A 26,290-nucleotide genomic window follows, 5' to 3' on the forward strand; every position below is an offset into this window, starting at 1 on the left:
CACAAGTTAAGCTTGCATGTGTGTGCCTGTACTTGCTTTGAAAAAGTAGCTCTCTCATTGAAGCTACTTTGTGGGTGAGAGTGGGTTCTCTCCTGCCCTGTAGTTCCAAGAAACTTCTGGTGGGCACTTAATTTGTTAGGTCACTGTTTTTAATGAGGGAAATTATGTGCCAAGCATGCTCTGACTTCCAGGACATGTGACTGCAGCTGTGTCCCTCCGTGGCAGGGACAGATGTTTGTGAACACCTGGCAGGATTTCAGAAATAGCCTGTGTTTAGGAAACAGCCCAGATAAAGACCCAGCAGGTTGATGCTGCTGGTCTGACCTGGCTTGCAGGACTCGACTCTACTCAAAGTTCTCCAAGCACTCACACAAGGGAGACACAACAGATCTCACTTCCCTCTAGGAGGCCCATTGCGTTTGATACTTTCTGAAAATATCTAACATCTGTCAGTGCAGACAAAGTCAGAGGTCAGACCTGAGACCTGAGATACCCTCCAGGGAGCTACATGGCAGCCGTCTTAAGGAACCTGAGGAAGATACTTTGAGACCATCAGTCTAGGACAGTGGTTCTCAACCTTCCTAGGCCTTTGACCCTTAGTGCAGTTCCTCATGTTATGACTCCCAACAATAAAAACATTTTCATTGCTACTTCATAACTGTAATTTTTGCTATTGTAATGTAAATATCTGATATACAGGATATCTGATCAGTGACCCCCATGAAAGGGGTTGAGAACTGCTGGTTCAGGGATTCTCTGGTATAAGTTTCTTAAGTGCCTTGGCTTCCCCAAGTCATTACCCAAACATCACATTCCTGATGACCCAAGTGGATAGAGCCGCTGACATGCCACACACTCCAGGCTGTTGTCTTGTCCTAAATGGTTCTTCAGGAATTCTGCTTATTAGTAAGGCTAATTCTTAGTATTACACATCAAAGATGAGATGTGGGCTGTCAGCACTTACCAGTGCTTTTACAAACAGAATTTTACAAAATACTGGGGACAATATTCTTGGCTGCCTCTAACCAAGGCAGCTTTCACTAAAATTCAGTTATCTCTAGAGACTGGCTGGAGCAGTCAGCCATACATGCTGTTGATGAACAGAACTCTGCATAGCGCTGAATGCACTCTTGTGTGGGCAGCAGCACAAAGCCAGCATCTCACCTGAGGCATCTCTAGGGCTTTCATGATGGCTGAGAAAGAATAGAGGTCTCCCATGGTGTCTTTCAGTTCCACTGCCACCTGGATGATCTTATTGAGGGTACCTGCTCTGTTTTCCAAAGTGCCCGTGCAGCCCAGAATGTCCACAGCGATGCCAATGGCCATGGTGTTGTGTCTAAGTGGAAGAAGACCAAGGGTCAGGCTCAGGTCAACAAGATGAGGAGAAAATGGCCCTAATCCTCCAGAAAGAGGGTTGTGTGCCCCTGGCTAGGAACCAGTTTGAAAAGCTGATCTTAAAGCCATCCCACACCAGGCAGGGGACGGATTCAGGAAGTAAGATGCCCTTGGACATGTCCAGCTCAACTCTGCAAATGGAAGCATGAAGAGGACCTCAGAAGTGATGTGGCTACAAGGCTCCCTTTACTACCATTTCCCCAACAGACAGGATGCTACCCCTGAGAAAGACTGGGACCACCTCTTAGTGAGGAGTGGAAAAGACAGAAACAGGGAGAGGCAATATACTTGATCCAGGAAGATGACATGGATATTAGAACAAGGGGAGGAGAGAGGGGACAAGAAGGGTGTTCTGCGACCCCATGCAGATGCCACAGAGTGATTGGAGAGGTGGACAACGACTGGAGGACAGGCAGGAATTTGCTATAAGGTCATATCCGAATACAAAGTACCCTGCCCTCCCCCAGACTCCCTTTTCTCACCCTAGACTACATGGGTCAAACTCAGAGACTTAGGGCAGGAAACAGGGTAACTTTTCTGGACATGACAATGGGACCTTATGACAGGGTCAGTCAGTGGCAGGAAGCTCAGACAGTGACCTCTTTCTTTCCCTCTGTAAATCTAAATCCAGGAATTTACTGCACTGGGTCAAAATAGTCTTAATTTTCTAGGCTACTATGCAGTTGCTGGAGGTACCATGTGCCTCTGAAACTGCAGGGTCACACTGTCCTGAAAGCTCACAACTGGGGCTGGGGCTGTGTTCCTTCTGTGCCTAAGTCATTGGTCTCTCACCCTTGGCAGAGGGTAGCAGGGACTCAGCTCATGCTCAGCCTTCCAAGTTCCTCCAAATGCCTTGATTGTTAACTAAGTAATGAGCTCTGCTGGCTCCAAGTGTCTTTACACGTGTGTGTATGTGTGAGAGAGAGAGAGAGAGAGAGAGAGAGAGACTCGGTCTGCAGCTCACATGTCCGTGGTCAGCAGCTAGAGGTACTCACATGTTACCAGAAGGATGTGTGTGTGTATGACTCAGTCTGTGGCTTACATGGCAATGGCTGGCAGTTAGAGGTTACTCATTGTGCTCTCAGAAGTATGCCCCTGAAGTGAGATGGTAAACCAGAAGTCAAGGGTAGCTTTTATATTTGATTCAAGAGCAAGAGAATAGTCATTGGGCAGTCCAGGATTTCTTTAACCTTGGTCCTTATTTAGTTAACACATCATAGCTAATCAAACTATCCCCCTGGCTCAGTGGGTAGATCCCACAGTCAGAGACGAATAGGAAACAAATTAGGGTGCAAGATTCTAGGCACGTAGCATAGAGAGAGGGATGCTGATGAGAGTCGAAGTCAGAAAACAGCAAGAGAGCGGTTCCACAACTGCTGGTCGTGGCTGAGGCTCAGAGCTCAGACTCCGGCACAATTCTCAGTGCCAGGAAAAGGAAGAAATCTCTGGAGATCTCAGACTGCAGCTATCCACTAGGACCGAGGAAGTGAGACGTGCTGCTGGTCATGAGGAGGAAAAGGAGGTGGGAACTGAGGAAGGAGTCTGGTCAGGAAAAGGAGGCAGCTCAGCAGTGCAACAAGTAATTCCCCAGCACCTCACACCACGAGCCTGCCTGAACAAAACTGGCGGTGGGCACTTTCTAACCCATCGATCCTGCTTCGGTCTCCCCCACTCTTATCCCCCCACCTGCTGTGAGACCAAAGGCATCCCCAAAGCCTCTGTCTCACTCCCTCAAAGCCCTCTCTCTTATTTTGTTTTGGTTTTCTCTGTGGAGACCGTGTCTCCATATACAGTCCAGGCTGACCTGCACTCACCACCTAGATGACAGACGGTGCTGGGATTACAGCTGTGTACTCCCAGGCTCATCTCTGTAACATTACGTGAGTGAAGCCTTTACTTCCTAGAGGCCGGCAGCTGCCAGCACAGGTGGATATTTCCACTTCGATCTGCCACCCATGTACAGTGGCCAGAACAGTCAGTGTCTGTGCGCGCTCCTGCACCACAGAACGCTCAACTGGTCAGGGCCGTGCCCAAGAATATCATGGAAGCCATAGCAGTCAATCATGGCTACTGGAAGAGTTTGCACAATAGTGGGTGCATGCATGTATGTGTGCGTGCGTGTGCGTGTGTGTGTGTGTGTGAGTATAAAAGGCCTGTTTTTGTGGTCATATGAAAATTTAGTCTTGTGCTTCTTAAAATCATGTCTCATCTCTAAGCATTCCATGTTCAAGAGCATGTTTTTGTTTTATTTTTTTGTTTGAGAAAAGTCTTTATTATGTAACTTGGGCTGGCCTTGATCCTCCTGCCTCGGCCTCCCAGGTACTGAGATTATAGGCATGTGTGCATTTTAATGGACACCTGGTGTGTTGTTGGTCAGTACTGTCAATTTGAGAGAATCTCAAATGGGCTGGACTGGTAGATGGGCCTCTTGGGGGGGTTATAGCTGAGGTAGGAAGACATGCCACTGTGGGTGGCAGTGCCCCCCAGTTGGGAACCCTGCACTGGATAAATGGGGGACACGGAGCAGCAGCTTGTACTCAATTGTTTGCTTCCTGACCATGAACACAAGGTCCTACTGTCTCTGCTTCCCCACCGGAGAGACTGTGAATCTAAATAAACCCTTTCTTAGGATGTATTTGCCAAGGTAATTTAGTACAGCAACAAAAAGGGAAACTACCCTGGGGTTGTAGTGTTTCTGAAAATGGCAGCGTGGTTTTGTCTCCGAGCCCTAGGATCCATAGTCCTCCTGTCCACCCCTTACAGAAAGAGGTCAGAACCCATTCTCAGTCTTCCCTAGTCTTGCCTAGTTCATCAAGAGCTCTTAAGTTTCAGAGCCACAGATGCTCGTGAGAGGTAGAGCACAGCAGGTATAGTCTCCCAGCTGCAGCCATGCCACAGCTTCAGAGCCATTCTCCTGCCACCCACAGAAACGGGGCCAGGACAGTGCGAAGCCCCAGACTCCCGCTGCACTGTCTGCTCTTCAGGTATTCTGTAGCTCAGGCTTGAGAAGAGCCGTGCGGACCCTGAAGTAACATGACTCCAGGACAGGCTGATGCGACTCCTCTCTCCCTCTGCACCCTGCTGCACAGATATGTGCAAGGGGCTGAAAGTATGGGAGATGCAGAGACGGCGTGCTCACCTTTCTATAATGTCCAGGCGCAGCTGGCGTCCATGAGGCAAGGTAATGAGTTCCAGTCCTGAGCTCACACCCATGCTCCTCTTCATGTCTTCAGAGACTTCTAGTATCCTAGCAACCTGTCAGGAGCCAAGTAGAAATTCGCTAGATCAGGAAGTGGGTTGGCCCCAGTGTTAATTTAGCACGAGGAAAGAAATACAGTCCACGGAATTCTGTGGCTGTGGACAGAATGCGCTTATATTTCTTTGAGTGACAGCACAATCTTAATACATATAATACGATATAAAGCTGGGAGCGGGACTGATAAAATAGCTTGGTCCGTAAAGTGCTTGTTGTACGAGTCTGAGAACTGTTTGATTACTAGCACCCTTGTAAAAAGCCAAGCATGGTGGAATGGGCTCAATCTTCAGCACTCAGGAGGAAGAGAAAGGTGGATCCCTGGGGCTCACCAGCCAGTCAGCCTAACCTAATTTGCAAGCCCCAGGTCCATGTAAGAGACTGTCTCTCAAACAACAAGGTGGCTAGCTGCTCAGGACTCCTGAGGTTGTCCTCTGACCTCCACACACTGACATGTGCTAATGTCTCCTCCCATGTGTACTACCTCACACATGAACACACACACATTCCCTTGCTTAGTGGGCAAAGTACTGAAGAAACTCCCAAATGGTCTCTACAACCTGCAAATCTGGCATGCATTCATACCCAGCCAGGGAATTAATCATTCGTTCGAGCCCTGGGCTGACACAGGCTGGATCCTGGAGAGACATTTTGCTGCCAACAGCAAGGCTGCACGCGTGTGGAGCCTACCAGTCTCTTCAGTGGAAAAGCAGAGTGCGCTCCAAGCTCCCCTCTGCTCTGGGCTTTGCCATTCATGGTCTCACTTAACAGCCACAGCTGGCTGCTATTGCCCTTAATTACGCCTCTCCTGGGTGCAGTAAGTGCACCTTATGGCTGGAAACCATTACAAACATATGTGGTGATTTGAAACCCACACACCCACGTCTCCTCCAGAGAGGTTTCCCTGAAAGGAAATCTTGGCTTTGTCCGAGCCAGCTCTCATCCCAAACCAATCCTTTTCTTTTTTCTTCATTGATTAAATTTGTTCTTTCTGTTTCTTACCGTGTGTTTTTTACCAGCTCGTTTCTGATGTGTGTAACCAGCGGTTTAATGGAATTGGATACGAGACCTGACCATTCCTAGTTAGTACACATCGTGAAGTGTGACAGTAGACTCAGTATGTCCCTAAATTGGGGCCACGAGAGCTTAGGGACAAACTGCAGTGTGACCCTGGGACTCGGGAACCTAACCAAGTCTGGGCACATCGCTGGCACAGGATGGTTCTTGTGTTTCACCTGGTAGACTGGCCTCTATGGTGATCACTCCAGGTACGCAAGCAGTGCCTCTGTGGGGTGCCCTGTAACCCACACCTTCTACGTAACAAGGCCGAAGGGCTCACCACTGGCAGTTTTCTTCTAGAAGCAGTAGCAGGAATTCTGGGGGTTCCTGGAGAGCTAGATGCCTCCCTTCTGACTTAAGTAAGTCGGCCGCCATCAGGTGCTTTCCAGGCCCACGCGCTGGAGGACTGCGGGATGTGGAGCTCACGTGTCACATGCAGGCCAAGGTTAAATCCTCTGGCGATTATATTATTATATATTACATGGGGAGGAGGCGGTGTTTACTGTGGGCTGACCCTACCTTGGCAGGGCAGGATGCAGAAGTCTCCCTTCTGCCCTCTAAGTCCTCCTTGTCACCACTTAGTGAAGCCTCTGGACCCATTTCTCTACACTCCACTGCTTCGAGGCCAGTGCAGTGTGCAGGAGCCCTGGAGGGTACCTGGCCTGGCCCTCTTCTTGGCTACCAAGAGGCCTAAAGTACAATCACACTGCCAGGCCAATCCCTAGCCGTGCTGGCTCCGCTGTCCACGGCAGAGGACGCAGACCTGCACCCACATACTCATAGGTTTGCTTGCCTAACTTGATTGTAAAGTGCTATAACAGCAAGATCCTGTATGAGCCCAGAAGGAGAAGCTTACACACCAGGAAAGGCAGTCAGGCCCTTCCTAACCTGCCCTCCTTCTTTGATCTAGAAATAATCTCTCTCCCGCCATGGCTTTTGACAGAAATCCTGGCACATGCACCTCATAGCCACCTACAAGACACTGTCTGCATTCACCTTGCCAACTCTTCAGCCTTCTAAATCTGTCTTCTAAATCAGCTGGCCCTGATTGCTAGCTCTCAGCTGACCTCGGACGTCCCCCACTCCCACACAGAGCACTTCCCAGCCCTGCTGCAGACCAAGCTCTTGTATCCCTTTCCCATTGGACCTTCCATCCTGGATAGAGGCGACAGCAGGTGCTCAGTCAAGGCTGGATATGGAACACTGACCAACACTTAGTGCTTGCTCTGGCCCGGCAACGTGTGCGGGCTTCACATATATTACCGCAGCCTTCACTGACCCCTGGGTAGTGGTACTCCACTCCACGTTCAAAGACAGTAGGTGGAGGAGTGGCTGTGCTTCCCCAGGGCAAGTGAGGAAAGCAGCAATGCCCATCTGCAGGTGGGAGGGGCCCAGGAGTTGGGGTGCTGGGCATCGATGGGCTCCAGCTTCCTGTGTGCTCAGAACCACCCACTGTCCCGATGCCCTTAATAAGCAGCTGTGCCTGAACTACGTGTCGGGGTGGGAATGGGCACATGGGACCCAGATGCGGCTTCCGGCCTGCTTTTGGCTCCTGGATGGCTCCATCTCGTTGCTGCTACATTTGGGGTGGGAAACAGTTTTTCTCTTGGAAGCACTGGCTGTGCCTGGTAGTTCTGGGGAAGAGGGGAAAAGCAAGGCATGGGTGGTGGAGGGAAATACAGGGAGGGCTGACTGCAGCCTTGCCCGTGAGGCTAGGGTGAGCAGTCTAGGCTGGTTTCTCCTTGCTTGCTGGGGACTCCCAGGAAGCCTGAAGACAAGGGAGGAGGCCCATCAGAAGGACAAAGTGCACAGGACAGGAGAGGAGGAGGGCTGCATACTTGTCTGGTGACGTCAGACTTAGGCTCTCTCTTCGGCTGTACAAAGCAGTGGGAAGGTTCCAGACCTGTGGAGCATGGGCAGGCACCTCCCCTTTTCCTCCCCCTAGACATTCAAGCCCTCACAGACACTCACGGGCTGACTACCCCCAGGAAAAGAGCTGTTCTGTAAACACAGAACCCTGTGTGCACAAGGAGCTCCCTCCTAGGAGTTGGGGGGCAAGCAGGCTCACACTAGATAGGAATTTCATTCACCTCTGGCCCACTGATATGGTGTTGAACACTCAGGCCCAGCATGGTTGACTTGCTGGGACAGAAATTCTCAGTCCTCTTGCCACGGGACACCAGGCAAGGATCTGATATGATGAATTATCTACCCACCTGTGCGTTCTGCTCAAGGATGCCCAGCTAATGAAGTCAACAAATCCTGCTCTTTCATAGCCATCCAGTTTCTCGGCTCTCCTGTTGGGGCTTGCTTAGTGGGGACACCCGCTCCTTCCTCTACCAGCGTGGATGACTCCCTCAACTATGGGCACTAACTTACACTAGTCAACTAGTTACTTTTCCTGTCCTGGATTCAGGACAAGGGGCTTTTTCTACCCAGGATAGTCAGCAGTTATTTAGCGGTCCTTTGGGTTATTTTTGGGAGCCCCTTATCAGCTCCAGAACTCCCTGGGGGATTGCTAGGAAATTAGATTTCCAACCCCGATTCCTGACACAGGAAGGAAAATCCAGCTCTTGGACACATCCTAACCTTTGAAACTCGTGGCCTTCTCTGAACTGAATGAAATCGGACTTCACATTTCACTGAGGCCTTAGCTGTCACTCAGATGCCCAAGTGTCAGCTACTGTATACTGAAAAGGTGGGTCAACCCCAGATGCCCACTGTCGGAGAGACTGAGAGCTTATGAACACAGGTCACTGCTCCTGAAGCAAAAGCCACTATAAGAAATGAAGATGATGAAAATGTGTACCCTGGAATGAGAGCCACAGGCTTGAGATCGTATCTGTATGTGATAAGCAAGTGTTACAAAGCCGGCAGGCCTGGCATGCCACATGCCAAGTGCTGTCAGTGGCGGTCATAGGAACCTGGACTTTTTAAATGAGTTTTTAATTTTTTATTTTATTTTATGTGCATGGATCTTTTTCTTGCATGTATGTCTGTACAGTACATGTGTGACTGGTGCCCAGACACCAGAAGAGAGAGTAAGACCCCTGGACCTGGAGTTAAATATGCTATGAGCTGCCATGTGGGTTCTGGGAATCAAATTAGGGTCTTCTGGAAGAGTGGCCAGTGTTCTTAACCACTGACTTATCTCTCCAGCCTGAGATATCTCTCTCTCTCTCTCTCTCTCTCTCTGTGTGTGTGTGTGTGTGTGTGTGTGTGTGTATGCCATGTTGTTTGTGTAGCTCAGAAGTCAACTTGCAGGACTTGGTCCTCTCTTTCCACTGTGTAGATAGATTTTGGGGACTGTATTCAGGTCGTGTCTTGGCAGCCAGCCTACCTGCTGAGCTGAGTTTGTATGATTTTTTTATCTTTTCTTCTAATCTTCATTTTACAATTTTTCTAACTTAAAGAATTCTTGTAAAAAAAATAAAAAAGATCCAGTTGAAGATAATTATCCTAGAGGTCATGTCAATAATAAAATAAATATGGCACATGGGTAAGTTTAATGCATACTAGAATAAAATAGCCAGGGCCCTGCAACTCCCCAAACCAGGCTTTCAGCTATAGTCCTTGGGCCCCAGCTGTTCAGTTCTGACTGGCCTGAGGAATTTTTAACCAAGCACCAGGTAGTAGGAGGAGAGGTGTCGTCACAAATCTTGTTATCAGCAGACGGGGTCAGGGACAGGCCTGCCTTCCCTCTGCCTTCCCTCTGTCCAAGGTGAAGTTTACCAGCTTCCTGCTGGGCAAAGGTTGTCCTGCTGGTGGTTCCCACCCTGTAAGTAAATCTCCACACCTGCATTACCCTCTGGCTTTTCCCTATGACAAAGTACCTAGCCAATGAGGAAAGTACAGCCAGGCAGATCCCCTTACAAGCCTTCCGCCACCAGGGGAAGGGGCCAACCCCAGAACACTAACTAACCTTGCAGTCCACACTCAGCATGTGCTGCGCGATGACCCTGGCGTCGTTGTTGGTGAACACTTCTTTTGCACGCTTCAGCATGGCCGTTTCCAGGGGCTTGTTCTCCGGAGGAAGGAGCTTGGACTCAAAGTCATTGGGTCTGAATGACGACACGGTTTCTGTGAGAGGTGGCACAAACGTCGTCTTGTCCTCCTGACCCTCGTCCGTCTGTGCCGCCGGTGGATCCCAAGGTCTCGCTTGGTCGTCCCCATCGAGGATCAAGTAGTTGATGCCAGAGTTCCGGGGACCTGATGCCCCATTCTGTTTGACTGTCAGCAGCTCCTCGTGTGAGGGAAGCTTGGCTCCCCTGTCACAGCCCACAGCGAAAGCAGGGTTCAGTTCACAATAGTTGGCCTCGGAGTTGAGCCAGGCTGACGGAGACGGGGGAACCTTGAGGAAGGGCACCTTGCAGGGCTTTGGGGGTGGCTTGGGGCACAGCTGACTGTCTGATCCCCGCAGGGCCTCCCCTCCTCCCCTAGTGTCTGAAGAGAATCGTCGGACCAGTGCAGGACTCAGGGTGGGCTCGCTGCCAGTCCTGAACACAGGAGAGCTGGGGCAAGGGCTTGTGTCCATACCTGGAGACTGAGGGGGCAGCTTGCAGCCTGCGGAGGGAAAAAGAAGGGCAAAGAAAGCTCAGTTGTCTGGAGAGGAGGGAGCAGAGAGGGAGTGGTGGTTCCCAGCTCTCCCTCCTTGCCCTTGGGCTCCCCTCTCAGCCACAAAGGACACACTGGTGGACTTTCTCCCAGTAGGTCTGCTCTGTGGCTGTCCAGAACACGGTGAAGGCTCTGCTGGCTCCACCTCACACTCGGGACGGATTCTAAACCCCAGGGGCTGGGCTGTAAAACCATTTTATGGTCACAGCAGGTTGGGACAGTCAGAACAGGAAAACATGTCTTGGGCAGTGAATGACACAATCCTGCACTAAGGAACAGAAGTCTCCAGCCACGGAGCCTTAAGGGTTCTGAGTCACTCTCCAAGTCTGGTGGATCTCAGTCAGGATTCACTGAGGGAGCAAGAGAGGCGGGGAGGGTAGACAGACATGCTGAGAGAAGACGCACAGAGAAGTTTACAAAGGGGCACTAGGAAGCATCACTCTGTGGTCCCATGGGAGGTTACATAGAAAAGAAATGAAAAGCCGTCCCACTAACACTGAATGCTTTGCCTTTCCCAAGTCCCACCCCCCCCCATCATGAAAAGAGCACAGAGAAGCAGCAGTGTGTCTGTGGGTGAACAACTCTTCATTAGCATCCCCAGGAGCAACTGAGCCATTGCTATACAGGGTAGGGGATGGGGGACACTAAGGGGTGCACTTTTCTGTCATGATGCCCACCACTTATCAAAAGGATGAAAACCAGGGTGCAAAATGCTAGGTGACCCTCCTCCTTAATACATTAGTTTCCTCCGCTGCAAAATGAGGATAACTGCCCACTTTGAAGGCTGGTTATGGGATTTAAATCCTTGACTGATAGAGCATTCAGGGACTACAACCAGGCAGCTCTGCTAACCTCCCCTCCAGGCTGCAGGTATGGAGTCCTCAAAGCCTGTGGCTTGTTCAGGCAGGAAAAGCACACTGGCAAGCAGGGCCACACTCCCACCCCCGTCCCTGAGGCTCCCCACACCTACCTATGGGCAGGTGGCTCTCCGACTGGTGGGCTTTGAGGGCTAAGGCCCTCCTGTCCTGCACGTGATCCAGGCAGGCGGGCTGGCTGCCACTCTTCTCTTTATTCCTGAAGCCAAAGACCAGGCACAGACGTGTCATTAAGTAGTAAAGCCTTCAGTAGGCAACGTCACGGAAATTTAAGGAAAGAAATCTCCCAGAATGAGTGCGGCGCATACCCTTCACAGCAAAGAAAAGGCTACAAGGAGGAGAAACTGACGGGGTGTGCTGAGTCCCCAGGGCCAAGGCAGCTGGGTCCTGGGGGGCCTCCTCAAGCCTTCCATCCTGTTGAACAGAGCAGGGTGCAAGGGTCGCAGCCCCCTGGGGGATGGAGAGGGATCTGATGAATGGGAGTGTGTACTTTTCAAAAATGCTTAAGATGATTCTCACTCTCTGGGGGGATGGCTTATTTAACTAACATGACTTTTCCACCATGGACCAATGTCAGCTGGACGGAAGCTGGAGGTCACTCCATGGCTATGCACAGATCAGCACTCCCTCCTCCCTACCCCCTCCCACCCTAGTAATCTGCAGATCCCAGGGGGTGGCTGCCGCACCTATCTTCCTGACTCTGTGCCTGAAGCACCCACAGGTGACCTCCAACTGCTGAGCTAGAAGCAAAGTGGCAGGCACGGTCGCCAAATGGCAGCTGGGAGGCACAGTGCACAACCACACAGGGGCAAGCAGACTGGATGCTCTCAATGGGGGAAGAGAGACACAGGACCAGCCAGGCTGCAGTGAACCGGTTCCCCCACCTCCCTGCCCCTCCATCCCCATCTCACACAAACCAGATCTTCCCTACCTTTGAGAAACAAAACAAAACAAACTTCCAGCAACCTCTCAAAGATAAGTAAGTCAAGACGGGGCAAATTCCAAAAGGAAGTGGTTCCTGAGAAATGATATTTGAGCCACGTCCACTGTGATCAACCGATCAGATTCCAGGGGCCCAGAACAGCTGGCCGAGTGGAATGTAACCTGCCCGCGAAGGCACACCTTTGCCCAGAGCCTGAGGCTGCATGCCCAGCGTCAGAGCAGGCGGCGGCAGTGGGCCAAAGCTGACGTGGGGAAGTCGCCGAAGGGCAGCAGGGTAGGGGTGACAAGTTCATTAAGGCCACCGGTCATGTTGAGGTCGCCCTTCCTCCACCTGGAGTGTGCGGGCTGCCGCCTGTGGGAAGGTGTAGCAGCGCCTCTACATTCCAGAGAACAACAGAAGAGCATCTCCGATGTCATCCTTAACGCCCTGCTTACGCCCAAGTCTGACTTTTGCCTCCCCTGCAGATACCAGGAACATTAGCGCTTACTGTAAGTAAACACTTTCCGTTTCCTTCACCGGTTAAACCCACACAAGTCCCATGCTTCCCGATGGAGAAAGGGAGTCCCAGAGAAGGTCTCTGTCCGGGGTTGCATAGGGGTTGCATAGGGGTTGCATCGGCAGCCACATGGAGCCAGCCCGGAGCCACAGGTCCTGAGTCAGATGCTGACTAACGTGAACCAGGGAGCACAGCTGTAATTTCTGTTCCTCACATAGTCCTGGATTTCATGAGGCGTTTTTGCCGTAAAGAAATTATAGTTTATATTTTCGCCTGGCCCAGACAGAGAAGAGCAGAGAGGAGAACGGACACGTTCACTTACACATGGGAGCTCAGAAGCCAGGAGTGGGGGCACAGGGGCTGGGGGTCAGTCTACATCTCATCTTGGTTCCTCCCACTCTGGCAGTTGGATCTGTGAAGGATTCTCAGCTCTGGAAGCCAGAACCGTACAAACATAGAGCTCGCCTCTCAGCCTTTTCCTGTCCTGTTCTCTGAATGGTTCTCTTCATTCCCAGGGGCACAGGGTACAGTTTCCTCCCTCCCCACCTCAGTCCTTCAGGTCCCTCTCCAAGCCAACCCTTTTCCAGGCTCTCAGTTCCGAGTCCTCAACACTGACCCCTGCTGGATGCTGACACCGGCATGGCCGTGGTCCCTCCTCAGATGAAATGACTTTTTCCTCCGAGACACACCCCCTTCCCCAGAGTCACTGCTATATTGCCGAGGTGGTCTTCTCTGTCTTCCTCCAACCCCCAAGACCCTAGAAGCCTAGCTTCTCTCTCTCTCATCCTCTCTTTCAGCCTGGGCCCCTCCTGAAACCCACTCCGACTTGCTTGCTTCATTTAGTCTCTCCTCGGCTTGTGCCTAGTGCTGCCCAGTTTTAGCTTAGGATTTTTGTTCAACATACCAAGCTTTTGTATCACCTTAGTCTGCCAAACGCCTACGCCATCCCTTCTTTACATAGCCCCTCTGTTCTAGACTGAGCCATCAACCCTTCAGGCTCCTCTGGCCCTTGACTATCCCCCCCTCTTTTTTGCAGTGTCCCCCAAACATCCCCATACCTTCAGGTCAGCCTGCCTCCTGCTCAGCCCCTGTGACTTTGGTTGCTGTTTTTGTTTTTGAAATGGGGTCTCATTCTGTAATCTAGGAAGGCCTTGAACTCGGGGCAATCTCCCCCCTTCAGCCTCGAAGCCCAGAGGTGATAGGCGTGCATGACACACCCGGCTCCACCATTGGCTTTTCATGCACTTTAACTGGGAACTAATCACGCACACCTCGTAACACTCTCCACTCACACTGAGGGTAGCAGTATCCTCAACACCTTGGCCTACACTGGGCCCCCAGCACCCCTCAGACCTACCTGAGCAGGTTTCCCCGGGACAAGCTTTCCCTAGCCTGGATGCTACCGGTGGTGGTGAGGCTCAGTCTCTTAGCCACATCTGGCCTCCCGTCAGTAAAGCTGCCCTCCCGGCTGCAGCCTGGTGAGGTGCCATAGCGCTCCTCCAGACACCAGAGGGGCACTGTCCTGTTGATGGGCTGGAAGATGATGGCACCGCTCTGCTGGGAGATGGGCCGCCGGTTGCCCACGTAGCAGCGCACCAGCCCAGGGATGGAGTCAAAGCTCTCCATCTCAAACTGGTACTGCACGCGACTGTAGGCCTCGCTGAGCCTCAGAACAGTCCGGTTGATCTTAAAGTGCTGAGCAAGGTTCTTCCACTGACAGGTCAGGACAAAGTTTCCTGGGCTAGACAGGGAGTCGCGAACCAGAAAGTCACCATCTCGCTGCACCAGGTTTTCAGAAACCTGTAGACAGAATTGTGAATGAGGAGCAGGAAAAGCAAACCTATTCTCTCAAGAGTTTAGCAGAAGTCAGACTTTGTGTGTGTGTGTGTGCACATGTGTGTGCATCCACGCAGAGACCTTGGGTGTCAAGCTTTAGACACAACTCCCCCCCCCCTTTTTTTTTATTGAGGCAGGGCCTCCCACTGGCTTGGAACCTTTCCAGGTAGTCTCACTAGGCCAGCAAGCCAGGAATCTGCCTCTCTCTGCCTCCTCATTGCCTGTGTTACCACACCTGGCTTTTCTTCTTTTTTTTTTCTCTGTCTCTCCATCTCTCTCTCTCTCTTCCTCTCTGTCTCTCTCCCCTCCCTCCCTCTCCCCTTTTTATGTGGATTCTGGGGATTGATCCTTGTGCTACGAGATGACTGTTTTATCTGCTGAGTCATCTCCTAGCACTCCCACTGTGGTCAAGTCTCTAGTTTGTTAAATGTCACACTCCAGAGGTATTTACTAGCTGGGTAAGGCCATGCACAACTGTAAGCCCAGTGCTCAGGAGGCTAAAACAGGATTGTCAGCTTGAGGCCAGCCCGGGACACACAATACGCTGGAGGTCAGCCCTCTCTCAAAAATGTAACACCCAAACTATTTATTGCCCATCCTCTATGGGCCCAGCGCTACTGCCTGCAGGTTTAGGGGACACAGTAGTGACTAAGTGTCCTTCTTCAGGGACTTTCTATGTGTGCTGTAGCCACTCCCATCTCAGGACAGTCACTGGAATATGTCAGATGTGGTGAAGGAAAAGAAAACTTCGGGAGGGAGAAAGGGTGCTTGGGAAGGTTATCTTTTAAATGAGAGTGGTCAGGAAGATGTCACAAGAATATGACATTAACACAGACTTGAAGAATGTAAACCAGCAGGAAGAAAGGAGAGTATGTGCCCTGTGGGTCTGATTCTCCTTCTAAGCAGGAAGGGAGGAGGAGCAGGAGGCTGTTTTGGTCCTTAGACATTATCCTAAGATTCCCATCTGCACAGCAGGGTGAGCCCCAGGATGACATAGTCAGATAAATGTCACATGTGAGTTCTGGACTTGCTAGGAGGCTCCCTCATCTCACAAAGTTATTGTAAAGATAATACATTTGCATATATAAAATATTTAAAACAGTAGCACCATGCTTGTAACACCATGGATGCCCCCACATAGGTAACCACTATGATGGTGATGTTTACAGCAGAGACCTCTACTGTGTCAGTCATTTCAGAGCCTGACACCAAGGTTTACATTCTGTCCTGGATGTGTCACTAGACAAATTACATAAGCTCTTTGTGGCTCAGTTACATCATCTATGAGATATAGATAATGCTATTGCCTAGAGAGGGGCTGAAAGTGTCAAAGGGATAGAACGCTGGCATACTGTTATCATTGCTACTGGTCCAGGATGACACATTACTGAGAGTTCATCCCCCTGGCACACTAAGAAGGACAGCAGCGATGGCAATTTTTTTTCTAGGATATTCTAGCACCCAAGTGATGCTATACTTCTGCGAGCTCAGAATAGTATGCTACCATGGTTACTTTAAAATTGCATCTTTGCCTTAAAATATATTTTCACATAGAAATTCCATTTCCCAGAATCGAGCCAGTAGGAAGAATTATAGGTCTGAACATGGTAGTTATCTTCCAGGATGCTGGTCAGACTGCTAGAAACGCTCTAAGTACCCAATACATTGTGACGCAGGTGTGTGATGGGCATGTGCACTGGCGCAGGGGGATGTTTTACAGCCGGAGTGAATTCCCAGGCCACATCATTAAGTGAGGAAAGTGGGCCATGGAAAGCAGGAAGATCCCCTACTTGATTGAGGAGGTCTGGGGAGATATACACCAAAATATTCATAAAGACTATTTCCAGGGGAGACAATTAGGGACAAGAGCTGAATTTTCTTTTTTTTCTTATCTGAATTTTCTACACTCAATTTTTAAATTTTTCCTTTTTTTAATTTTATGTGCATTGGTATCAGGTCCCCTGGAACTGGAGTCACAGACAGCTGTGAACTGCCATGTGGGTGCTGGGAATTGAACCCAGGTCCTCTGTAAGAGAGGTCAGTGCTCTTAACCACCAAACCATCTCTTCAGCCCCCTCTGCAATCAATTTTAAGATTGTGCACATACACACACACACAAAAAAAATAAAAATCAGAATAAGAATTATTTATTTGATAGTGTTAAGAAATTTGGAACTAAACTGGGCAGTGGTGGTGCTCACCTTTAAACCCAGCACTAGGGAGGCAGAGGCAGGTGGATCTCTGTGAGTTCAAGGCCAAGTCTCGTCTACAGAGTTCTAGGACAACCAGGGCTGCACAGAGAAATCCTGTCTAGGAAAAAATAAATAAATAAATTTGGGCTGGCAAGATGGCTTAGAAGGTAAAGGTACTTGCTGCCAAGCTTCATGGCTTGAGTTTAGATCCCTGGAACTTACATGGTGGGAAGAGAGAATTCCCACAAGTTGTCTTCTGATCTCCACATGTGTGCTAAGGCACACTCACATACACACACACACACACACACACACACACACTAAATGAATAAATGTAACAATTTTAAAAGGTGAAATCTGTTACACCAAAGACAATATTTGCATGCCACCAGTGTAGACTTGGACATTCATTTCCTAGCCTGTTGTCCCGGGCTAATGATTGGCCAGATTACACTTACAATAAAAACTCATGGGTAAATGTACACTTCAATTATGCAAACTTAAGTCTATTTTTCAATTCATATACTATTAAAAAGTTATTGATGACAACCACATGAAAGACATCCTGGGCCATGGAGCTATGGTCCCTGGGATAATCCCTTTTCCTCCCAATCCTTGGATCACAGGACCCAGGAGAGAAGAAACAGAGACAATGAACACTTGCTGACCCATCTGGAGCAGAGGTGACCTTGTCAGTCTGTGCCACCTGCCTGGTCATCTGAGGTAAGTCACTGCCTTCACAAAAAGAGTCCAAGTGATAGGAAGCTCTAGCCATTGGGCCGAGAGCTTAATTATCTGAACCCTAGCCTTCCACCTACTTCTGGCAGCCGGTACTGCTGCTGCAGCCTCCGGCCCACATGTATGTAGATCCCAGGAGCTCTGGCCTTCCCTCTGGAACTGGAAATGCATTTAGAATCCCACTGTTGGCTCTTCCCAAGGTCTCTTTAGATCCAGGCCTAAGCTGAGTCACTATATGTACTAGAGTTTTATGATCTGTGGGCTGGACCCAACAGCCTCATCAGTACGACATTGCCTAAGGAGAGAAGAGCGCATACCTGTCGCGGGATGCGGCCGTGGTACCAGGCGTGGCTGCGCAGGTCCTCGCTGCTTAGCAGCAGCTCCTCTTCTAGTTCCTTTTTCAGCCTCTCGGGGGTCCTGTCCATGATGTGCCTCTCCTTGGAGAACTGCAACACAGAGTCCACAGTGACCTCACCTTCCCTGGACCAGGCCAGGCCATAGCCAGCCAGAGGCGGCCACCACCTCGCTGGCCCAAACCAGTGGAGACCCAAAGCTGCCTTCAAGAAGGGAGCTGGAGGCAGATTACAATGAGCCATGCCCTTTTGTTTCCCCAGCTGCAGCCGCAGGTAGAGAATAAAATCTTCACCTGTGCATGGAGCTCTGGTAGGGAAATCGTTCGCTCTCAAAGCAACTAAGCCAAGCAAGAGGTGTGAGGAACAGAGGGACACAGCCCAACCAGGCTGCTGTCTTCCTGTGGGAGCTTCCTCTTCTCTTTTATAACTGCCCTAACAAGGAGCTGGGAAGGACAGCAGTTCCCCAGTGCCCTTTGACCCTGGGCCCCAGGGCCAGGATAGCCCAAAGCACAGTTCTTGAGGCAGGTAGCAAAGGCTCTGGTTTTCTTTTCTTTTCTTTCTTTCCTTTTTATTTTTATTTTATGCTGTAGGCAAACTCCAGTTCAAGAATTAAGTGAGCTTATAAAAGGTTTTTAAGCAGAGGGGGCAGTTTTACCCTTCAATCTAGTAATAGATGTCTGAGTTATACTTAACTGTTCAAATGATTTTAAAGATTTCTTTTTTAAAAGCTTTTATTTGCATGGGTGTTTCGTCTGCATTTTTGTCTGTGTATCACATGTATACAATGCCTGGAGGTCAGACGAGGGCGTCAGATCCTCTGGAACTGGAGTTACAGATGGTTAGGAGCCACCATGTGGGTGCTGGGAACTCTTAGCAGCAGCGCCACCTTCCCAGCCCTGGAGTTATAGATGACTCTCTACTTGTGTTCTGTGTATATGAATGCTTGAGTTTCCTTGCGGATGGATGCACATGTGTGTGCATGTAGGTTCCTGAGGTAGATACTGAGCATCTTTTGTGATTGAGCTCCACCTTATATATTGAGGCAGGGTCTCTGGCTGAACTCAGAGTCCAAACTAGTTTGGTTAGTCTGGCTCTAGGGATTCCCAGTCTCTACCCTCTGAACTGGTTGCCATACCAACACGTTTTTGTGAAGTTCTGAGAATTCAAACTCTGGTCCTCATGCCTGCACCACGGGAGCTTTACCCACTAAGCCATCTCCCCAGTCCCCTTTGTTTGAAACAAGCTGTCTCGGTAGCTGGGCTTGAATTAATAATCCTCCTGCCTTAGCCTCTCAAGTGCTGGGATTACAGGTATAAACCACTATACCCAGAGTGCTGGTTAGTTATTTTGGGGGGATAGAGAGTTGGTTTTTTTTTTGTTTTGTTTTGTTTTTAATCAGCTTGACACAAGCTATAGTCATCTGAGAGAAGGGAACTCCAGCTGAAAATACATGCCTCTATAAGACTGGGATATAGGCAAGCCTGTCGGGCATTTCCTTAATTGGTGATTGATGTGATTAGCCTATTGTGGGTGGTGCCACCTCTGAGCTGGTGGTCCTGGGTTTTACAAGAAAGCAGGATGAGCAAGCCATGATGAGGAAGCCAGTAAGCAGCACCCCTCTTTGGCCTCTGCATCAGCTCCTGCCTCCAGGCTCCTGCCCTGTTTGAGTTCCCTCCGTGAGGGACTGTCACCTAGAAGTGTAAGCTGAAGGAAGCCCTTTCCTCTGCAGGTTACCTCAGTCATGGTGTTTGATCACAGCAATAGAAACCTTAGCTAAAACACCACGAACGAAGAATATTTTGTTATTGTTGTTAAGTGAAAAACTGGTCCTTCACCCCAAATACCTTGAGCATTGTGCAGCAATGGCTGCAGAGTTGTAGGCAGTGACACTGGTGACAGATTGGGTTTAGAATCACTCCTGCTTATGCAAGCACAGTAAATGGGTTTCGGGACCACTCCTTGAAGGTTATACAGGAAGGGAAAGGCCAGGCCCCAAGTTTCCCAGCTTGTTCTCCAGATGCCCAAAGAACCACAGAATTACTCCTCACACGCTGCTTAAGAAGGCGAGAGTCCCCCAAACATTCCCCCACCAAGCGACGCAAAATCAGATTTAGGATCTACTGCGTGCAGCCTTCGTGATGCTGGCTAGAGAGATGTGGGTGAATTTTTGGGCGGACCTTCATGTCTCCTCATCTCCCCCATCCTCCTCCTCCCCCGGGTCCATGGGACAGCATTCAAAGGTGGTTCTGTTCATTCGGTTTGTTTGGGTCTCACACTGTAACCCAGGCTGGCCTAGAACTCACTACATAATCCGGGCTGACCTCTGTATCACAGTGGTGCTTCCGCTTAGGCCTCCAGAGTGCTGGGCTTAGAGGTGTGAGCCATGAGGCCCGGTGAGGGACTTTTGGTGAATGGAATTTATATCAAAGATGAGCAAGGCTGGCTGTCTAGGACGCTTAAGGGCTTCACACAGCGGTGTTTGGCACTGGCAGCTCTTGGCATTAATTATGCAAGGCTACATCTGAAGATTCATGTACAGAAGGCGGCCTGTCAACTGATGGTCGTCTATTATCTGTTTAGCTCCTGCTGGATGCTAAGTTTCATGGGAAAGAAACTCTGTCAACCTTTTCCCCAGAGCAGAGCCTCAGGCAGGGCCTGAACACCTCAAGAACTCTGTAAAGCCACAGGAACAAAGATCCCAGAATGAGGCTTTTGCGGCTTCGCTTGGCGGTGGGGATTTTTCTCTTCTTCCAGTCGTGGGCGGTTTTATTTCACCTGTGGGCGCCACCATTCATACCAACATCACATTCCTCATCGTAAGATGCTGCACTGAGGCTGAGCCAAGGACAATGGAGTCACAGAGCTAAAGGGACCTCTGGGGTGATGCATGAGAATCAGCACCCCAACAATAGCCTAGACCCTGAGGGGGAAGCCGTAGCTAGGAACACCAGCACAGAAGGCTGGAACAAAGCTGGGGCGCTGATACCCATGGGGCCCACACACCAACTTGAGGACAATTGGTCCCCAGGTTTTACTGTGAAGTCTCATGAAGCCTATGGTTTGGGGGGCTCCCCCTCAAGGTGGCTGTACTGAAGCCTAACCCCTAGTGTGAATGCAATCGCTCTTCAGCCACCCAGACAGGCAGTCTCACGCAAGGCCCTGGTGCTGTACCCTGGGCTCCCTTCCAGGTTGGAGCTGAGACAACACAGAAGATGTAAACACGTAGTGCCGGCTCTGCTATAATCTCGGAGAGTTTATTTGCTCACATCCAAAAAGCTATTCCCCTGTTTGCTGTTGGGTTCTCCTCACCGGGGCCCCAACATCCAGACCACTGTCCGCCTCCCTACCCTTCTAGGCATTGGCTACAAGGCGAGTTTTCCCGGAAAGCACACAGCACTCTTACTTGCTACCCAAACTATAAATTCAGCTGGCGCTCCTGTGACTTTTGTCCTGACTCCTTAGAGGAAAGTCCCTAATTACTGCTCTGTGCTCACAAACAGGCTGTAATAGCATGCTCCAGGAGATGGGGAGGCCGTGGGGCACCCAGAGAGGAGAGAAAAGCAGAGTGTTGACATGGACCCTCCCTAATAACTGAGGTGGAGACCAGACTTTGAAACCCGGGTCGTACACTGCTGTAGGGAACCTGTGTGATCTCTCTCAGACTGAGGAAGGAATGTCCCAGGATCGCCACTCAAGGCCACCACATGAGGGAGTGGGTCCCCTCTAAAGCTTTCACTTTCCGTTTAGTTGTATATACTAATTCATGCAGCTTGTTGATGGAGACAGCACTTGGGTAGCCCAGGCTGGCCTCGAACTCTGCTCCCAGACAGAAAGCAGCAGTGAGAAAATGCAAGCGCCAGTTCTCGCTCCCAAGATGACTACACCACTGCAACCATGCAATTTTCTCTCCAGGCTCGAACTCCTGTCTAGCCACCAAATCTAAATTTCATTCTAGAAGGCAAGTCTGATTTCCCTGTTTCTCACAGTCTTCTAAAATATTCTATTTTTATATATTCTTTGACATTCTCAGGTGTGTATGCGGCGCAATGTATCTTGGTCATTTCCGTCCTTCACTGTCCCCCTCCAAGTCTCCCCAGGACCCTGCTATCACATTTAAGTTTCCCTGCCAACTTCATGTCCTCCTTTTTACTTATCTGTTTACTCACTGAGTCCTTAGTGCCCACCCATGAGTACTGGGTCATCCGCTGCAACCTGGGGAACCTACCAGTGGCCATACTCACAAAGAGACTCTCTCCCTCGGCAGCCACCAACTGTCAATAGCTCCTCAGCTAGGGATAAGGCCTTGAGAGTCCCTCCTTCCTCTGTTCTGAAATGTGTGTGTGTGTGTGTGAGAGAGAGAGAGAGAGGGGGGGGGGTTTCCTGTGTAGCCCGGGATTCCTAGAATCCACTCTGTAGACCAGACTGGCCTTGAACTCAAAGATCCACCTTCCTCTGTTTCCTGAGTTCTGGGATTAAAGGTATGTTCACCACAGCTGGCCTTCCATGTTTAATTTTGTGCAGGTCTTGTGTTGGTAACTATAGCCACTATAGGTTCATGTGTCAGCAACCATGCCATGTCCTTCATGTGTGCAGCAGCCATGCCATGTCTGGAGGCCAGCACCTCAGGGCACTCCTCCCCATCTTGTCTGGAGCAGGAAGGAGATGGTAGCCTGGTATAGGCTCTGACTCTCATGGGCACCAATCACAGATATGTAGGGCTCAACCGTCTAACAAAAGGAAGCTCAACTCTGGATCAAGAGCATTATATGAGACCTCCGACTTCATTCTAGGAGCTGAAACCATCCATAATCCTACAGGACAGAGGCAGGCAGGACCTGTATCATCTACTCGACGGCCTGCCTGATTTTTAGTGAAATTCTTAACTCCTGTGTCAAGGTTACCCTCTACCCCAGACCCGTGTGTAAATTAGCACCCAAGTCCCACCATCAGCACCAGCGTCTGAGGTAAGATGCAGAGCTGATGTGGGAACAGAGAGACAGAGTGAGTGAGACCCACAGTTGTCCAGCTAGATTGAAGACTGGCTAGAAAATTCATAAATCACTATGGATGGATGTCTTTCATGGGGAATCTAAATCACTAACATTTTGTTGTTGCTGTTTAAACAAGAGAAAGACAAGATTAATGCGGTCCAGGCCAGTCTTGAACTCACTGTGTAGCTAAGGATGGCTTTGAAGGCCCGTACCTCTTGCCTATGCCTTCCAAGTGCTGGGATTATGGGCATACGCCATCACACATGGCTCTACCACTGGTGTCTTAGTAACCGTGATGTTAACAGATGTTGCAGCATTCAAGAACTTGGGCCAGTTGGCCACCTCAATCCAGAGGCCACTAATATTGAGCAGCTGTGTGGTCTTGGACAAGGGACATTAGTTCTTCGTAGAGCCTTAGGTTCCCTGACTGCTGAGTGGGGATAATATGCCACATAATGTTAGTAGGGACCCAATGAGTGGCATCTGTAAGGACCTGGAAGACACTCTGGCAGGGGAATCAGCACTAATGCTAGCTGTTGTGATAATGACATCCAGATGCTATTAATCTAGATCTGGAAAATAAGCAGACTTCATACTGGGGTCTGGTGCAGGAGGTTCAGAAAGGCTGGAGTCTGGGAAGGAAGCAGCTAGGGAAAGGGTCCTGCCTCAAGCTTTGCCAACCCTCTCTCTCGACAGCGCTCACGGCCAGTTTGCCATAGCCCAGTTCCTCAGCCAGAACTGATCTAGCTGGCTGAGCGTGGCAGGGGAAACCATGCCTCGCACTCTAACGGTACAAAGAGCGCTCTGTAGCCCCCACACCTTACAAGTCTGGTCTTGGTGAGCCGGAATAACCAGAGCCCAGGGAATGTTACAAAACAGATTTGGAGGCTCAGAGCCAGCTCCAAGGATGTACTGGGGTCCTCCACGACTGTGGAAACCCAGTCTCAGCAGCTCTCCAAGGAAGAAAAAGCTCAACCGGCCTGGGAAGAGTTGAGCCCTGGATCTCCTGCATGAGCCCCGGAGCTTACATTTCAAATCAAACCCAAGAATGAGCCTGGACATGCAGGCAATGTGAGTTCCTCAGCCAGCAGCTGAGGGAGGGCAGGAGGCCTCTGCCAGAAACCCCCAGAAGATGCTCCAGACATTCATTCCTGTGAAGGAGGCAGGAGACTCAGAGAAAGACAGCATCTGCATTCTAATTAAGATTTGCTTAAGAGTATCCCTGGCTGTCAGGACAGTTTCAATTCCCATAGGATTTTACGTTGTACAAATCACCAGTAACTGGCAGGGGCACCCCTGTGGCAGAACCACTTGGGAATCTGATCAGGCATGGGACTATGAGCAGGGGATGGAGGCTCCAGAGGAGCACATTCTCTGGGAAGACCACACACATGCACATACACACACACACACACGCACACACACACAACAGTCTAACACCACGCTCTAGGGACAGACCAACCGCCTTGCCATACGATCCCCGCCTCTGCAGCCTGGGTGAGTTCCTCCAGTTCTTTGTCTTTGGGTTTCTCCTGTGTCCAAATGAGAAACACTGTGGCCTGGAGCTGTTCTCCAGACAGTTTCCACAGAGCACTGGGTGGGGTGAAAGGGAGGGCCAGCGTGTAAGAACTGCGTCTCGAGGACAAAACTGGAAGAGAATGGGAGGTAGACGTGGGGCATCCCAGCTCTGGGAGATAATTAGTGTGAGTTTGGTGGCCTAGAGGTTTAGGAATGGGACATAAAGAACCGAAACCTGCAAGGGTGTAGCAATGCATGTGATCTACACCTGTGTCTCCACCTCTACCCTCCAGCCCATCCCCCAACTCTATCCCCAAGGACAGTTCCACCCCCCACTCCAGGCTTATGGTATGGAGTCATTCTGGCCATCACTGGTTGGCCTGGAAGAGGGCCCCTCGTCCACTCTGGAAGAAAATGCCATGAGACTTGGAGCCTGGTAGTTACTTCACCTCCATGCTTTTTATGCCAGAAGGACCAATGTGGCAAAGGGGATGAAATCAGCACTCAGAAGGGAGACTGGTCTCCCTGTAACCTGCAAGTCCCTAAGCACAAACCCTTATAGAAGACAGTAAATCCCCTACTTAGCCAGTACAAGCTGGGCCTCACTGTGACCAAAGCAGTTTTAATTAAGAAAGACAAGGATTAGATGCAGGGACCTGGCACTGGGGGTTGAGGGTCAGCTCTTTATTCCGTGGACAATGTCATTACAAACAAATAAACAAAACAAAAAGAAAGAGAGGAAGGGAGGAAGGGAGGGAGAGAGAGAGGAAGGGAGAGAGGGAGAGAGAGAGGAAGGGAGAGAGGGAGGGAGGGAGGGAGGGAGAAAGAAAGGAAGGAAGGAAGGAAGGAAGGAAGGAAGGAAGGAAGGAAGGAAGGAAGAAAGAAAGAAAGAAAGAAAGAAAGAAAGAAAGAAAGAAAGAAAGAAAGAAAGAAAGAAAAAGAAAGAGAACCTCTCCCTGGGAAGGTCCAAGTACACAAAGGCACTTTAGAGCGATCAGATCTACTTCAGTGTGCAGAAGGCTGGGTGGAGCAGGGCTGGGAGGCACAAGGCCAGTGCAGTCATGTGGAATGTGTTCAGGTCTCCATTTCCAGCCCTGACAGTGAGCGGCAGGCTCCGAGGTCCATCTGGGTAGGCTCACTCATGGCTGGACGCTGGCATCTCCTCTGACCTCATTACTACCTTTTGTTAATGCAGAACAATCCCTGATTTGCTTCAATTCAATTCAATTCTTGTTCTGAAACACCTGTAGTAGCCACGGCCTATGATTTGTCCGCCTCCTGACTTCAGTCCTACAACCTGCCACCCACAATGACACGGGACTCATATCAAGCGATTTTCGTCACCATTGCACCCAGGCTGAGGCAGACATGAGATCCTAAATGTCTTTCAGTCTCACCCCTAATTAATGGGCTTCTAATACAAAGCAACCCCTAGGGCTTGCATCCACGAGGGCCAGGGGCCCAGACCCCATCCTGTCCCATCCCATCCTCCTTACAGCTCCACAAGCCAGACCGCAGCCTTGCTGTATGCTGAGCCTGCTAATTTGCTGGGATCAGCTCTGAACTTGCCAGGAGACCCAGCTCACGGAAGGGTCATGAACACCGAGGATACTGGCAGAGGAGTAAATGATAGGGAAGGTGAGCGTCAGCAACCAAGTGGGGGTCTAATAGCCCACAAATTTGCATACAATTTTCGGGCTCTTATTTGGATCTCGAGGTTGTTGAGGCCTGGGGAAATATTGGTCATGTCTCCAAGGGTTCATAGTCACCTATGGATAAAACCCAGCTTTCTCCCAATAGGCCCCCCCAAATAACTTACTATTATGTTCTCATGCATGGAATCCTGTTCCATGGCTCCCCCAATACACTGTCCTCTATGCCTCCCACTTTGTGCCTTAGTAGTGTGGATGGAAAGACAGACTGACACCTGGGGAGTTGCTGGCTGTGCATCTCGGCTGGAATCCAGGAGGGGGGCAGCCAGAGGGGGGCTAGACAGGTGTAGGAAGGGCTTGGAGCTTTCGCTTATC

At 50.2% G+C, this 26,290-nt stretch overlaps 1 protein-coding gene across 1 annotated transcript in view; it reads right to left on the minus strand.

Annotated features, from left to right (window-relative positions):
- The window catches only part of Bcar3 (BCAR3 adaptor protein, NSP family member), a 106,758-nt gene that overhangs the window by 5,358 nt on the left and 75,110 nt on the right, over positions 1 to 26,290 (minus strand). The window contains exons 4-9 of the mRNA XM_087897610.1: positions 17,719 to 17,847; positions 13,993 to 14,435; positions 11,292 to 11,395; positions 9,630 to 10,270; positions 4,535 to 4,650; positions 1,165 to 1,336 (exon numbers count right to left, since the gene is read on the minus strand). Coding sequence (XP_087753736.1) covers positions 1,165 to 1,336; positions 4,535 to 4,650; positions 9,630 to 10,270; positions 11,292 to 11,395; positions 13,993 to 14,435; positions 17,719 to 17,847 — 1,605 coding nt within the window. The remainder of the gene's footprint in view (positions 1 to 1,164; positions 1,337 to 4,534; positions 4,651 to 9,629; positions 10,271 to 11,291; positions 11,396 to 13,992; positions 14,436 to 17,718; positions 17,848 to 26,290) is intronic.

The sequence above is a fragment of the Myodes glareolus genome, chromosome 17 (assembly GCF_982192425.1).
Source record: "Myodes glareolus chromosome 17, mMyoGla1.1, whole genome shotgun sequence".
Lineage (NCBI taxonomy): Eukaryota > Metazoa > Chordata > Mammalia > Rodentia > Cricetidae > Myodes > Myodes glareolus.